The following is a 17,292-nucleotide window of genomic DNA, read 5'->3' on the forward strand; positions in this document are numbered from 1 at the left end:
CCCTGAACGTATTTCATTAATTGTTAACTGTTGAATGAGATGACGCCAGAATTTTATGCAGGCATAATGCAGCTGTCTTTTTTTTTAATCTGGCTATAAACATTAGGGAACGTTTAATTACAAGTTTGAAATTATTCATTGAAGCAGAATGGAATTAATTAGTAATTAATTTGCTTTCATTTCTCTACACAAGTTCCTTAAAGCAAGATTATAGCTCACCCTCAATCCAATATGGCCGACTCGTGAATACGGCCCATTACTGTATCAAAAACAAAAATGACTGCTGCAATGTAAACCATAGGCACGAAGAAGATAGTTCATTTGTTCAAATTAAGTCGATTGTGTTCCCTGTACAGTGCACCGTACTAGTACCTGTCAATAGTGACAGAGACAGAGTTAGGCAGAGTATTTACTCGTGCGAGTCGGCACCATACGCGGCGCACTCGGTGTGTCCCTGCGACTGGGGCTCTCGAAAGGGATCGCAATGCGCCATCTAACTTGCCTGCACGCATCTGAGGCACACCTCATTAATGATAATGGAGGTCGCCGGTTATGTCTGCAGAACCTAAAATTCAAAACAACCTACCCGTGGCTCAAGGGTGTAGGTTTCAACAGTCGACGTGTCCAGAACAATCCACAGCAAAAATATGACACAATCCACCATGACAGCAAAGAGTACACCGCCGATGAGCTTCCAATCTGGCAGGTCCTGTGTTGATCATGTAAGGTTTAAAAAGTTAGAAAGTTGGAGGAAACAACTTGGGCAATAGACCATGATCATAAGTCTTCAAGTTGTCATTAAACTGTTAACATCATCGTTTATTCACGTCGGGTTGTTTTAGCACCTTACTCAAATTGTTAATTTTTCTTACAGGTGTGACGTTCTTATGCGTTTTAGGCCTACTGTTTGATGCACATCATTGACACGATGAACCCATGATAAATGCACCAATTCATTCAGCCCTGCCCAAATGTGTTTATACCAATTATAGCAGTGATTAAAATCAATGACCGACATCCGTGCATAAAATGTATGTGCACATCCATATGATGCAATGGGTGCGTTCGATTAGCTTCCCCGTGTATACACGGAGTAGCCACGAAATGAGCCATATCGAACAGACATTCTAGAGAAAAAAAAATAAGGTCACGGGCAGCCACCAGAAATTCGCTTACCACCTGGGGCAGAGTGGCTGATGCTGGGGCAAGCACGGGTATCACTTGATGGCTAATCGAACGCACATAAGGGTGGCATTGGAGTAGTCTTGGCCCAAGACGCTAGTGATCGATGATGGATAGTGCATAGCATTGCATAGTGCGCCATCTAATGGCCCAACAATAAGCCATTTGCGATTTACATTTGAAAAACGTCTGGTACAATGACTTGCTCAGAATGCTTGGCACATTTTAACTTTGAATTCTCCAGACCAAAGACACTGTTGCTAATCACAAGATTCGGGGCAAGCTCTTGCATAGTTACGTAAGAGACGCTCAGCACCAATACATCGTTCACAATGGGTGAGAATGGCACAAAGACACCAGACCATGCCGGAGCTGGGGGTTGCTAGCATAAGGCTTGCCCCGAATCACGTGATATAGTAACAGTCTCTTTGGTCGGGAGAATGCTAGGTTAAAACGTGCAAAGCATTGTATTAAGTCAGCGTTCCAGATTTTATTCAAATTTAACTCGCAAATGGCTTATTAGACCAACGGGCCTACTCACACTATGCGCACGTGTTGCTACCCAAGTGCGAAGTGGGAGGGCCGGGGCTTTAATGGATCGGTCCGTAGCAACTTTATTACATTTGTACATTCCTTACAAATACCGCGCATTCTTATTTGGAACTTGTACGCATGCGCACCAAGTACTCACCGCAGGACATTTGGAGTCTGGATGCCAGACGATTTCTACATGCAGTGTACATTGCAAAGAGCTTTGGCTTTTACAGGATTCTACACACTTTGCAATCGGTCTTCGGAAACGAATGACACGTTGTGATTGTTGAGTGATTTCTTTAGTTTCCTCCAGTTATTCCACGAGACTACGTCGTCTTTATAAATATTGACTGTTATCCTGTGAGTTTTGTGGCTTGTGCTCGCCGAGGATTTTATACTATTTCGTCGAACTATCCGTGAAATTCTAGGAACCACGTGTGAAGAGATTGCACACACTCGGCTGTAGGCCGACGTTCACCGCACCAGCGTGGGAGAAGTTTTCACACCACTTTGCTCACTGCGCCTTGACGATTGGACTCGGAGTCCCAGGAGTCCGTACATTATTGATACTGACACACGATCGGTAAGTGGTTATAACTTACGTCATCAAACAAATTATATACCTCTTCATGTCTATTGCTGGGCCGGGACTGAAGCCAAGTTATGCCCTTAATCCAAAATGAAGTATATTCAAGACAGGGTATCCTTTGATTCCAAATTAAGGATGAAATCACAATTTCATGCGAGTGTATAGGTTCATAAATGGACCGATCAAAGGCATGTTCCAGACGCGTACGTCACCTGTAAGTGCACGCGTATGTCGGACCTCAATCACGACTTTGATTGATCAAAGCATCACAGGGATCGCGAGGGTCTCAGTGTCTTGGTCTATTGTCGATCAAGTCGTTTAAACACAGGTTATAACGCAAAATGTGCAATTTGTACCAGGATGCTACGTGAACAATTTTTTTTTCAAAATCTTTTCATACCGGACAAACTTTTGAAAGCCATGGAAAAATGAAGGAGGTTTTACCATTAAAATAAACTCCAAAACAGATGGCAACGTATTTATCGTGCATGCTATACCTAAAAATACCACGCGTTAAGTAGTAGGTTGAAAAGTCGAATCAGTTAGAAAGATATATGTAAGTGATATGACGTCGAAACGGACTGGAAAACTTTGAGACAATTTAATGCGTGTCCACTTACAATCCGTTTGAATTTCTTGACTGCTATAGTGAAGATGGCATGTATCCGATACGTCTTCATGAAGACAGAACCGAACGCAAAGGACAACCCGAGGGAGATCAAAATCCTCTCAAGCTGAAAAAAAGGAAAGGAATCATAATGAAGACAATGAAAATCAGTTATGACCGTGTGCTTAATACAATGTATGCGTAAGGTCCTCAGTGATGTACAAGTACACGCATGTTAAAGAAAACATTCAATAGGATTGTTATGACTTAAGTACATTTAAAACAGCTTTCTTGCCATGTTACTATGACATTTCGCCTCCTTTGTAGCAGTAAAAGGGAGAAATTTTAACATTTAGTTATTATGCTAATGAAAATTTCTATATTCATGAGCCAAAGCGTGATGTCATTCAAGGCAGAACAGTAGTGTCTCTATAGCTTTGTGTACAATTATTATATCAAATTTTTCTCCATTTCCTTGGAGTAGGTTCCACTTTTTACTTGTTTATCATGTTAAACAGCCTGTTTGGACAGTAGAAGTGGCCAATATTTCTTCACAACTGTTTTTGTGGGTAATTTTAAAGGACTAATGTTTGTACTGTTCATATGCACTTGGGCATTTCTGTCATCGATGAGTATAGGACTTGATTAAACACAATTTAAGAAAGAAAATTCACTCACTTCATAATGCTCCACGCATGCGTATTAAGGTATATGACTTTACTAGCATGCGAAAAAAAATCTGCCCGGGGTCATCGTGGGACAAAAACCATTGCAATGGGAGCTCAAAGAAATTAGACGTTGGTGGCGCTCTGGATAAGGTGGTTCAGAGCCGTATAACATAGAAAGAGAGAGTTGCGACAACCTCAGACTGTTGAACTAAAACGGCCGTTCATTATGTGTACAGTGCAGCGTGCAACTATTGTGTACGAATTATACATGTGCACTGATGCATAATCCGCCATATACGGCTCTAGGATGGTTGGAAGGAAAGGACGTCGGCGCACCAGAGGGCAATGTTTTGTTTCGATGGGATTGGCAAGGGTAAACCTTTTTGTGTATTCATTGTTACTAAATTAAAATAACAAAGAATAGTCTCTGAGACAACTTGCAAAGCATAAGGTCTATTTTTGTTTTATCTTTTGAGTCACTAGATTTAGTACCATGTTTGTATCTACTACCATAGACATGCACCAGCTAACGGCGTCATTCTTTCTCGGCAGATACACTGATACTCACGTGACACTAACTGATACTCACGTGACACTGACTGATTCTCACGTGACACTGACTGTTACTCACGTGACACTTGACGATGATAGCCGTATCAGACAGGTCTTTCTTGTCCCAACCTGTAGAGAAGACGGAGGCATAGAGAAGCAGACAACCAACCACAGTCAGGTTACCCAGGGGAGGACTCGACATCTTGATGGCCCTGAAACATGAATATTCAAAAAGACACATTTGTAATACCGGCCTGGCGAAAGACTTTTCTCTTTTTATGCATATTTACCCTGAAGAAGGCTAAAAGCCACTCAATGTTCAGGGCCACAAGAAAAATAATAGAAGAGTAAATACTCAGGAAATCTAAAGGTAGGAATTAACATTACTCTTGAAACAGGGCAGATCATAGGTTGGAGGGAAACAAGCACCAGGCAAGGAATTCCAAAGAGATGCAGCTTGTGAGAAAAGCTACCCTGACATTAGAGATTCTGATTCATCATACTTGAAAAAAAATACAATTTCAATACCAAATAAACTATGGGCGTAACATTCCCATGGCCTAGAGAGTAAGAATTAAAATCAGGGATATACGACGTAGGATCACACCCTTTTAATAGTTGTAATGAACCACAACAGATGTTAATCTTGACGTCATACGGTAGCAACCCCGAAAAAGTTTTTAAAGCAGTTACGGTGGATTTAAAAAGCATCAAGTTACTTTTAACTTTGTACTCAACGACGATGGATTCTGCCGGGAGTGAACATAAAGCTCGCTAATATTGTACGTTGTTCATGTTGTGCGCTAACAATGTTTTGTCGCCACTAAAATACGGCAGATAGGTGATGGGATTGTGCCTTTGATGATACAAGAATGGCATTTGGCACAGTTAGAGTATGTCATGAGAAAGATATTTGGCTTTAGGGTCATCGCAGATTTGTCCTTTGAAAAAAATATAAGTTGAATAACAACTAATGGCAACCATTTTGAAAATTGTGAAAATTGCTTATTATTATATAGGACAAATCCTATATTTTTTCAAAGGAAAAATCTACGATGGCTCTATAGCCAAATATCTTTTCATGACATACTCTGACTGTGTGCCAAATGCCATGCTTGTACATATATTTCCCCTTTCTGCCAAATGGTTCCAGCTCACGTCGAATTCAATCTTATGGCAATTTCAGCATATTTTTGGTCATTAATCCGTAACTTCTCGAAACACAATTTTATTTATGTTTTTACGATCCACTCCTATCAATAGTGTCAAATTGCATCAGTATAGTACTAGTAGGACTGAGTGAAATTCTGTACAAACTGTTCGAAGAATTGGCAATTTGAGATGACTGACGCTTAACGTATCTTAGCCTTGCAACAGCAATTAGATACGTCCTTTCATCTACAAGGGGGAGTTCAACTTGAGAGACATTATCAAATGTCCAAACTGTCATGTCAATTATTCTGAAAAACAAGGCTTAGAGGTAACAACGAAGATCAATTACACCATGGAATTTGTTTCTCAATAATGGGCGGGAAAATCTCTGTGGGCTTTGACAACGGTATTGTAAACAAAAATAGTTTAGGGGGTAAGAGACTCCACTGACCGCTGTGCATCAAATTTCCTAGTTTGGTTGAAGCCATGGGCTATAATTTCAACCAAGTTGAAGTCCTTTTCCATGACAGTCATGTCAGAAGTGTAGTGTTTTTGGGGTTTTTTCAACGGGAAAACGTATGGGTAGAACCGTTAAGAATTCACCGTTACAGAATTGAATTAACTGACAACATGAATGTTATGAACTGTTATGAACTGAGGTCACTAAATAAAAATGGCTATTTTATGCAAAGGGATATGAGCTGAATATTGCTCGAGGAAATTTATTTCTGGTTTATTTTCTAGACAGTCACATTTTAAACGTAGAAGAGCTATTTTTAAGGTCCCTGATTCTTGATTGGATTACTTCTGCCTTTGGACACATTTGAGGCTTCCTGTCTGTGAGTCCTGTTCCAAGAATATTGTTTGCACGTTGTTCCCCACAAAACTTGTTTAGTTTTCCTTTTACATTGGCAGAGGTGAAGGTAAAGCGACCCGACGTTTGGCCCGAAGGGCCTCAGGTATTGAGATATGAGGAATCGTTTTCTTGATTAGGCCTACCTCTTGTTCTTAAATCCGATGTTGATGATGAGGAACGCCAGCGCTATGACTGCACCGACAGAGGCCAGGGAGTAGAGAATAACGCGGAAAAGAGAGGATACTTCAAGGATGACAGGTCTGGTTGTAACGCCATCCACTGGAATGTGATCGCCTGTAATGTGATATTGAATTTAAAGATACAAATGCGTTTAACGCAGCTGTGTTTTGTTTTGAAACGTTTTTGTTTTGTATATTGCTGAAAATGAGAGGATTGTCGGCTTGTTGAGAAAACTGTTGTATGTTTGTGTGTTTTGTCTTCCTGACCGTCAAGCTGGGGTTCTTTAGTATTATTTTTTTTTGTCTTTTTGCTTGTTGGTTGTCGGTTGTCTTCCGATTATTCCATCGCAATTAATTTACCGTCCCAATGAAAGACAATAGAGTGCTAGCAGAATGAAGCATATTCAATAAAATGTCAATGGCTTATTTTGTTGTTTGTGAGTTTGTTGAGATGAGCTACTCCATAGACATTACAATGTGAATACATTTTCTAGTTTACCAAAATGGAGTAATTTCAAAACGGTACGAACTGCAATCTCGTAATACAGTTTATTTGGTCCACATACTGTTAACAACAAGAACTTTCGAATGGGTCATAATATATCAATACTGAGATAAAGTATACTTTTACCTTTCCATTTGATGTCAGAAACTCCTGAATTCTGCAGTAATTCTTCTTTTGTGTGATAAATCATAACTGCATTCATCTCCGTGCCTGGAAGCAACGCGAAGTAGAGACGAAACAATGTACTCGTGAAAACGGATATAGCATTTATCGTAATTTTATTTTTAAAAATGTATAGAGTCTGCAAGAGACTTACGTGTAATCTATGCGACAACAATTCCATGAACATATTTCAAGCCAAATATTATAAGTGGGTTTCAGATGTGAAATTAGCATTGATTTGTCACGATGTTAATATTTCTCTGGATTCGGTTGTAGCTCCTCTACGGAAACTCGTCATTAAATTTGAAAAGATTCAACGTTTTCTATGATACTCAAGCTTCCGTTCAGAAGTAGCTGTTTTCAGCAGGTATTAAAATCTCAACGAATGACAGGGAACAGTAGAATGGTTAAATACGCCCAGTATATCCAAACCTCGGCTTCGTTTCGGCTTTGGTCTCCGCTGATTGATTTTAGGCCTCTGTATGAGCTGACACCTGCTGGCCCAAAATATACATAAAATATACATTTCCAGGGCCCCGGATAACGCGAAGCTGAAAACAAATGTCGATGTTTGGAAAATGGCCGAGATGTTCAGCGTCACGACAGCATATTAAACGGTAGATTATCATGGCAAGTTCCTTCCGGGGGTCTACCCGATGCTCCCCAATACCTATGTTCTCCAAAATCCTTAGGGTTAGGGTAGGCCCTAATACGGTTAGGGTTAGGGTTAGATGGTTAGATGGTTAGGGTTCGGGTTAGGGTTAGGGATGGGGAACATAGGTATGCACCCCCTTTCGGCACAAATACATTTTTGTGCCAGATTCCACCCATCTTGAGATACGTAACGTCCGTGGCGTACATGCAAGTGATCGTTTTATATCGTAAAGAGCCATCATCTAACTCTGTAGCAATTCCTGTATATTGGCTCGACCCTTCAGTTGTTTCTCATGTACTGTGTACCATGGATATACTTTCCGGACCTGATGGCCTCCGGGCTCGTATCAAATATCCCCCTGCTTTCAGATATATTGATCATGTACTTCCATACCTTGACGTTTTAATTTAATATCAAATTCAATAATCGATCTTAAAATTTATCATCCGATAGCCAAACAAAAAATAATTTCAATGTCATTACTCGACTTTTAAATTGCATATTGTTCTCTTTAAAGTCGTTGTTTCATTTCTTTTTCATTTCGTTTAAACCATGGATATCAAATTGGTCGGACATCAAATTGAATTGTCTTCTTTTAAAGTACAGCAAGAACTACTTGCTCAGCTTCGCCTTGAAATCAGATGAATTGAGGCCGAGAAAATCAAATCAAAATTGAACAGAATAAACCAAGCCAGACCAAAAACCAAAAAATTTAAATCAGAAATACACTCTCAGCAAGGTGAAGTCATCTTTAAATAGGAAACATGTTTCTTCAAGTAAACTTAAACTCAGTCCAAATTTGAGTGTTTTCCATATGCCATGACAGCACTTTTTAAATAATGAGTTTGCATGGGTTGTCTTTGTCATTTTAGGTTAACTAACCACAAGGTGAATAGAAGGGGAAAGAAACCACAAGGCTCCTCGTAAAAGTGCATGTGTTTCTGCAACCTTACCTTGCGCCTGTGCTACATCAACCTTTGCCCAGGTCTGTTGACCATCCTCAAGCAGAACTCGTCCCTGTCCAGAACATTAATACCAATTCCAGTTATACCAAAATCTCTGAACTCTTCATGTTCACCTTTATACAAGATTTGAAACTTTGGTGTTTTTTTTTGCTTGGTGGTAATGTAAACTATAATGAGGGTTTGCGGTAATATCATGTGGAACAATCTCAAAGACGATCAGAGCATACTGATCGGAACGTCGAGTTTCACAACCAACCGGTTCTTTTCATAACCACATACCTTATGTTCTTCGAGCTGGGTTCAATGTGTATGCGTCAATAATGGTAAATGTGCTGTTCTTTGTCCGATTAGCACGAACGATTGCGAAAACAATACCTTTAATAACCTGCGTTTAGTTTTGACCGAAGAACAGCCCAACTTGCATCAAGCGTTTATTTTATTTTCAGTTTAAGACGGAGACTTTTTAGAGGTGGGGATGCCACAGGAATGATCTAAAATTCAGGATTCACATGTTGTCTTTATAATATTAGTCTACTGTTGCCCTAGTTTTCCCTAGATTTCCATTTTACACGTAAAAAGCCTGCCTTTGCTGATTTCCAGGAGAAAAAAATCCTGAAACATAATGCAGACCAGGAAATGCCGCTCTATGTGGGTATTGCCAGATTCCAATGACAAAAATTGTATACCAAACAACGAGATGGTTGATCTACGCATCCATCAAATGAAAACAATGATTAATTTTTATTAATTGTCTTTTTAACTATAATAACCATACCTGTAGTCCGATGAAGTCGATGTTTTGCGCGTGATTCAAAATAACCCTTGCCATTTCTTCGTCGGAGTACGTGAAATCTTCAAGTTTTCGAGGAGGTTGAAGACGTTGCAGGTCGGCTATAGATGAATTCAGGGCTAGCGCTGTGGCTATGGCATTATCGTACGTAAAGGCTATGAAGCTGACCGGCAGGCTGTTGAAGTAGTCGTAGTGCTCTGGCAAAGGTTTCTAAAACACATCGGGGACAGGTACAATGCCTTGAATTGTGGTTCATATTATACTGGTGCTTGGTTTATTGGCTGATCATTGGATATTAACGAAATCGCGTTTCGTGATCAAAAGGTTGTGCACTGTTTTCACCGTTTTCTCGGAAAGATAGGCCTATCCACTGAGCTGAAACTTCAACAGGTTAGGTTTTGAACATTTTTCATTTGAGTGATGTTATTGGATCTGAACAAAATCCATGCAAAGCAAATGAAACTTTATGCATTTAATACAGTTATATTCTGTACAGTATTACCTATGGCTTTTTTCACCATTCCCATTTCTCTTCCTAACCATACCATCGTAATTAAAAAGATACTTCCAAATGGAAATTAGCGATATCATAATCCTTGGACAAAATTCACCGTCTTCTACTTTTGTGACAGCTAATATAAAAAGAATTTGTTGAGAAAAGCGAAGGAGCACTATTCCCTTGGTTTGATTGTACTGAGCCAATAAGGAATGTTTTGACGCAAAATATTTTGAAGATTTATTTGAAATAAGACGACAAGAAGCCCATACAAGTGCACTTGGCACACTGAGATCAATCAATGTTTATCCTTTGAAGGTGAGCTTCAGGACCCAATATTGCCAAAAGGTGCATAAATGAAACGAATGGTATATCTTCTACGGGTACAAAGACATCTCTGAGGTAATCACCACTCCGTTGTAATTCAGGACAGATAAATCGCCCTGAACGGTCCCCGTGAAATGGAAGGTCGTATCCACCGCGTCGACGAACTGTTCCGCCGAGCAGGGAGCGATACTAGACGGCGAGACGTTAGACCACCACACGGTGCCCGCCCAGTACGGCGCAATCCACACGTACTTAGCACCGGTCATTTCGGCAAGATAAGCCTGCATGCCAAAACAAGGGGGAAAATGTGTTATATCTTGTTTTCAGTTGTTTCCAATTGTTTCCAAAGCTTTGATCGCGTTAAAAATAGTTTTCAAAAACTTTAGGAATTCAAAGTTATGCATGCACCTTTGCTTTAATATCGTGTTACAATGTTCATTTGATTTTCAGGAGTTTTCTTTTCAGTAATCAATAATGCACAAAAACGTACGCATACCTATAGAGAATATTGATTGTAACTAAAAACAATGGCTACAAGAGTGCAAAAGATCAAAACATAAAAATAAATTCACTTCGTCTTATGAGTGTAGAATAAATACAGAAGCCTCTTTGCCATGGGAAGGATTGTGAATTTGTTGTTTTCGGCTTCAATTGCATCCTTTCGTTTGAATGTCAAAACAAGTAAACAACATTCGTAAAATTGTTACGTTCCGAGATATAGGAGTACCCATGAAACAGAGTCTGTTTCCCCAAAAGATATACGTATATGTATATGTATAGTCGACTATCATTAATACAGGGTGCCAAAAAAGTTGTACAAGGAAATATCCTTTAATTTCTCAAAAACTACTTAACATGAGTATTTCATCTTGATGGAGGGTATTAATTATATTCTTGTGTATGCCTACATTCAGTAAAAATACCATGGAAATCCATTCTTGCAAGCCAGAGATCTAACAGATTATAAAATGCTATGGGTTTTTCACCAATTCCCAATGGGATGGGATTTACATAGTTAACTTAATTCACATGTTGAGAGTGAAAGGGCCCATGACAATCTGATGCACTGATATCACTAACTTGTGTAAATCCCATTGGAATGGGTGAAAAACCCATAGCCTTCTGTTAGATCTCTGGTTTGCATGAACGGATTTCCATGGCATCTTCACTGATTATAGACAAGAGTATAAATAATATGCTCCATCAAGATGATATACTCATGTTAAGTAGTTTTTGAGAAATTAAATGTGCATAGCTTTAATGATCTAACTTTTATGGTTGTCTCCGAGAAAAACGCCGCATTCCAAAAGGGACAAATTTGGAAATGAACGGGATCAAAAATTTGAAACCTATAGACATTCCTATTATTTGTTAACCCAATTCAAATCTCCTTGCGTTACCTGACAAAATAACCGCAGTGTAGTCGCCTTGTAGAATCCAAGGTATATGATGCGTGCATCTTGGCGCTAATTGAGTGAGGAATCAAGTGGACAACTGTTAGGCTCTAGATTGTCAAGGTGCTATCAATATCAATATTTTAAAAACACTCTGATTCGATTCATTGAAAACGTGTTAAAGGATTATAGGATCATTTACATTTACCCCAAAAGTAACCTGAATTATCATCAAAAACTTTACTTGAATTAAGGATCGTACTGGTACTAAACACCCAGTGATATTACTCTGGCTTGCTGTCATTTTAGAGGAAATCAAGAAATGTGGGTGATTTCCAAGTACATTATAGTCAATCGGCTGATTTTTAAATAAAGTCATAATAATGAAATTGTGTTTCGTGATCAAATGGCTGTGCATGGCTTTACACGGTTTTCTCCAAAAGTGTACTCTATCCACTGAGCTGAAACTTTGACAGGTTAAGTTTTGAACATTCGTCTTTGGATTTTGAGTGGCGTTTTCATTGTAAACGAACAACTTAAGATGCATGAACAGCAATGTGCCTTTTAAGACGGAACAATCATGCATGAGAAAAACATCTTATTTTCTTTTGATTCCATTCTTCTTATTCTGATCGAACCTTGAGACTTTGTAGGTGAAGATGCAAGTTGGCGATATCTTTGACTCTCTCTGATGCGACTATCTGGATATCTCTAGCTTCTAAGATCTCTCGAAAGTCCCTCATATGCTGCAAAGTCAACGACAATCATGCAAATCCTTATTAAGCCTTTCAGGGATTGTCCTTCGATCGTCTTTCGGTGTCACAGTAGTCTGGGTCACAGTGTGATCAGTATTCCAATGCAAAATAATAGAGATGGGAAATTTTAAAACAAGAAAATATGAATTCACATACAAATTTCAGGTGCTTTTTGTATGTAGGGTAAGTGATGTGCCCTACTACAATTAGTAATTTGAATGTGACCCCGACTAAGTGCAGCGTGTATTTATCCACTGGTGACTTTTTGCCCCAATAATTTTATAATTTTTACATTATACCCCCGTAGATCTCATATTTCAGTAATTACTTTTTGATCGCTGTTAAAAGTGGACCAATGAGTATAGTTTAATGAGGTGTAATGTGTTTCATGTAAGTTTCGAACTGGGCGTTGTATAATAATTATAGAATTAGTTTATACCTACAGATTTAAAGGGATCAAAGAACCTGTCATGTGTACCTGTGTACCACTATCCTTACAGAGAATATTTTGGTAGTTGTTTTTGAATTGTAACTCAATCTTTCAAATCTAATTAAATCTTAGTAATTTAGATCCTATAAGTACTGGTTTCTAGCTTCAATTTCATTTGTGTTCTGTCCAGGTGCATGATCACGCACACAGAGGCAACACTGCCCAGAATTGGGATCCTTACAAAAAAATAATGGAATTGGCCAACCACATTCAATTCAAGAAAAAAAAGCATGAAGTATAGTTAATGCAATATTCTGGATATCTATTACTAATAACAGGATGACAGGGGAGACAGTTTTGATCTTACATTCTGGAAGACGATACTCTCCTCGAAGATGAAGGCGACGCGTCTCCATCCCATCCGCTTGAAGAAGGCTGCTCCCGCTAACAGTTTAGCATCATTCGAGGGAAACGCCTGGACAGTGTAGGGATACAAGGATCTGTCTAACAGGGACTCATGTGTCGCCAGGCCCATCTGTCAATAAAAAAAATCAAAGTTTGTTCAGAGGACGCTTCGCCTCGTCCGCTACGCGGGGGAGCTCGCCCAAAGAGCCGGCTCCGCCCAAAGAGACTGTTGGAGAATAGACTCCATGCACACGTACCCCCTCAACGGTGATATGAGAAGGGGATGATGGACAATGGTTGATACCACCGTGCAACAGAACATTCCAATGATTCCATGTCACGAAAGCTCATTATACTGTGTTGATTGAATTCATTTATCGCAGAGTAAAATACAACTTAATTACATTCTACTAAACCTCCGCCTATGGCATGGGGCTTCTTTGCCTGGAAAAAGGGCTTGTAAGCATCAGTTGAGAATTTTCCTAAAAGCGGGGTTGTGTTACAAATGAACTTCTCCGTATAAGAGTGTTAGTCCGACCACATGTACCTCCCGTTTCCCTCAAATCTACCGGTTTGTGCGCGAACAGATTGCGTTTGCCGACACCCAAAGCGCTCGGGGGGAATGCTGAGTCTACTGAAGCGGTCAAAGCGGCGGCGGGGGAGGGGGGGGGGGCCTCCCCCGCCGCCGCTTTGACCGCTTCAGTAGACTCAGCATTCCATGCGACGAATGTATCATTCCAGTTGGCAACTTCACTAATGGAATGAAAAAAGGTTGAGGATAAAGGGAGAAACGCGGCTATTTGCAATACATATTACCACTAACATCGCCTCCTCGCTTCAAATGAGTTCCAGACACCTCCCCCCCCCCCCCCTTCCCCAACCCCACCCCCGTTTACGACTTTGGCACGTCCTGACGAAAAATTCTTTTTCGAAAGGATAAATTCTTGGTGCGCCACTGGTGCACAGACACGAACACCGTGGTTCCGTATTATGTATACAGTATATGATTATCATGACTGAACCTCACAGATACCTCCTCATACAGCTGTAGCTTTATACGAATGATGAGGATTGTCTGTGAATACGCGATAATGTAATATCTCGATGTACACCATTGTATTACGTTAGAACCTCCCCGAATACCTGATGAACTTAGGTGACTTTACACCATTAAAGAGGTTCAATTGCGAATGCGAGGTTCCGATTGTGTGTACAGGACTCACTCACCTGGACAATGTTGTACCTCGCCGCCACCTGGTTGACTATTGTCGCCTCACTTAAGTGATGAGGTCCGCTCGCGATGACCACGGGAGGTCCTTCATTCACCAATGTATACAGGAGCCTCAGAGCCTCCTCAGGGTCGGCTGCCTACAATGAAAACACAGGCAAATTTAGAATAATTGAAATATTGCAACAAAACGAGGTTGTACAGGGCCTTGTACTACGAAGGTACCTTAGCTATTGCGTAGAAATCCAGGTGACGGACTTTGCAAGTACGTAAAACCAATTTGCAAGGTAAACCTCTCTTTCAAGACGTTTTAACCTCTCTTTCAAACAAACCATGCGGGCACTATTTCAAACCCACTCTTTTATTAATAAAACCATAGAAAGTCGCTTTTGTCTTTGAATGTTACTATTAATAACAAATTGACAAATGACACCAAAGCGCCCTTAAAAATAATATAGCTTTTAATGGAAAGATATACCAAGGTACATTGTACCAGAGAAAAAAAATCACCTTGAAATTAGCTTCTACACCTCAGCATATAATAAAACAATGCTCTTCGGTTGACATTTTCAAAAAAAATATTTTGGAAAAATATATTTTGTTAATCTTCAATTTAAAAATAGCGATTGGATGGGAAAGCTTGAGTTAATTCATGGATATTGAAATGGTTAAGTACAGCGCTCACAGCTGGTGGGGAAAATCTCGACAATCAAGGAATTATCGTTCAGCGGATGTCATTGACTCGGTGTAATAGAAGGTCTGCACGCGCGGATTACTGTCAGTAGTTGATTTTATTGCCTGCAACAACATGCGTGTTTTCTTTGGGGGGGGGGGCGTGGAAGGAGACGAGTTTGTTGAACTCCCTTGATGGTTATCAAGTAAAATTAGCGATGAATCGACAGATAACATCACCATGTTACAGTGACGAGCCAAGGAATTGTCTCGGTTCAAAGAACTTCGTTGTTTTATCTTTTCCCAGTTTAATTCGATCCTCCACTGTATTCGATACTTAGTGGTTTGTTTTACTCAATTCCTAGCTCTGATGAGAATCGATGTCGTCATATTTCTATTTGATTCCGGGCTGACTTGCACTACACGAAGGTTGATCAGAGTTTTATCTTTTCCCAGTTTAAATCGATCCTCCACCGTATTCGATTCTTAATGCTTTGTTTTGCTCGATTCCTAGCCGTGATGAGAATCGATTCCATCGTATTTCTATTCGATTCCAAGCTGACGTGCACTACGAAAAAGTTGATCAGCAAAAGGCGATCAATAAACTGCGTACTCTGTCGATGAAAATACCAAAATGCACAGCTCTCAAATAAAAATCTCCTAACAGATATCAGATAGAAACGTCTTGGACCGAGACTAGTAAAGGAACTGCAAAATAAATCCCGACGCGGAATATGGAACTATATTATTTTATCCAGATGTCCCCGCACCACAAACGTTTCGTGCCATGCCTTAACCCTAAAGGGGCCGGGAGGGGGCGGAATCCGCCCCCCCCCCCAACATTTTCCGTGATAGCCTCTAAAAAAAATAATTTCGCGACCCGAGCTGTTATGACTTTTTAGCCTCGAGCTTTGCGCATCTTTTGATACCAAAAACATAAAAATCTGACCACGGGTTGCCGCGTAGCGAAAAAATTTCCGGCGCTACGCGCCGTGAAAACTGAATTTTCGCATATACGTCGTGTACACAGAGCAGAATTGCCATTCGTACATATGAATAATTAATTAGCCATAATTCCAAAACCCTTTGACCTATAGTCATGAAATTTCTTGGGTATGTTTAGGAAGAGTTGCTCTATGCATGTGCCGAGTTTCAAAATGTTTCGTCACTCGATGGCCGAGATCTTAGGGGGGGCGGAATCCGCCCCCCCCCCCCGGCTGAGAGATGGTCAAAATAACCCGGCCCCTTTAGGGTTAATGACTTGATGACGTCATGGCATGCCTGTGCACGTTTTCGCACCAATGTACAGGTAATGGACACCATTTTCAAACATTCGAAAATAAAACTGTCAAAATATCATGAAATATTCTCGGATTAAGCATCCTGTGAAGTCGTTGCTTATAAGTAGTGTACTGTCATTGTCGAGAAGAGAGGAATTTCCATTATTACTGTCTTACGATGGAAACATTTGATTCGCGTCGCGAAAAATGCAGATGCATTTTCACATTTTTTCTAAAAAAGTATAATCTACTGAGCAGATTTTTCAACATTTAAATTTGCTTGAGATTTAAAGTATTGTTGCTCCTTGAATCGGAAAAAAAACACTAAAGGCAAACTTTTCCTAAATATACTTCTTCTTTTTTTAAGAAGGATGCTCATCCACTAAATTTGTACCGTCCATGCAAAATGCCCATATGTTCAGACTGTAGGAGTATATTACGTTTTAGATCATCGTATACGTGCTCCTTCGAGGACCATGGTGTGATAATACAGAGTTTCAGCAAGTTTAAAAATCGCATCCGTATCACGGATCCGTATCGATTTTGCGTATGACGTCATCACTTCGTGCGTTCATCCATGATGCGCGGGAAAGTACGGAAACTACGCGTGGAAGCCACCTACGGTAGCAGTACGTATAAACTTTCGCCATTTTACGCCAACTTTGTGCCAAAATGATACTTCTAGTAACTTCTCATTCTCAATTTCGTGACGCATGAGATGCCTCAGATTGTGGTGGGAGTTCTTTTAAGCCGGTAAATTTTGCAGGATGTATATAGTGATTTTTAAAGCGTTTTGTTGCATCAAAGTTGTGACTGCATGGTCGATGCATATCGTATGTACTACATGTATATCCAAGGAAAGCGAAGCGTAACATTATACGAAGTACTAGTCCCAGACCAGCCTGGGTG

The 17,292-nt window shown here is 40.0% G+C and overlaps 1 protein-coding gene across 1 annotated transcript in view; it reads right to left on the minus strand.

The window, feature by feature from the left end:
* Positions 1-17,292, minus strand: part of LOC119737882 (gamma-aminobutyric acid type B receptor subunit 2-like) — a 30,983-nt gene that overhangs the window by 3,177 nt on the left and 10,514 nt on the right. The window contains exons 2-13 of the mRNA XM_038212518.1: positions 14,431-14,571; positions 13,166-13,333; positions 12,252-12,359; positions 11,620-11,685; positions 10,303-10,500; positions 9,382-9,606; positions 8,595-8,658; positions 6,951-7,034; positions 6,284-6,434; positions 4,212-4,344; positions 2,926-3,039; positions 587-709 (exon numbers count right to left, since the gene is read on the minus strand). Of these exons, the coding sequence (XP_038068446.1) occupies positions 587-709; positions 2,926-3,039; positions 4,212-4,344; positions 6,284-6,434; positions 6,951-7,034; positions 8,595-8,658; positions 9,382-9,606; positions 10,303-10,500; positions 11,620-11,685; positions 12,252-12,359; positions 13,166-13,333; positions 14,431-14,571 (1,575 nt within the window). The remainder of the gene's footprint in view (positions 1-586; positions 710-2,925; positions 3,040-4,211; positions 4,345-6,283; positions 6,435-6,950; positions 7,035-8,594; positions 8,659-9,381; positions 9,607-10,302; positions 10,501-11,619; positions 11,686-12,251; positions 12,360-13,165; positions 13,334-14,430; positions 14,572-17,292) is intronic.

This window comes from Patiria miniata, unplaced genomic scaffold (genome assembly GCF_015706575.1).
Source record: "Patiria miniata isolate m_02_andy unplaced genomic scaffold, ASM1570657v1 HiC_scaffold_3, whole genome shotgun sequence".
Lineage (NCBI taxonomy): Eukaryota > Metazoa > Echinodermata > Asteroidea > Valvatida > Asterinidae > Patiria > Patiria miniata.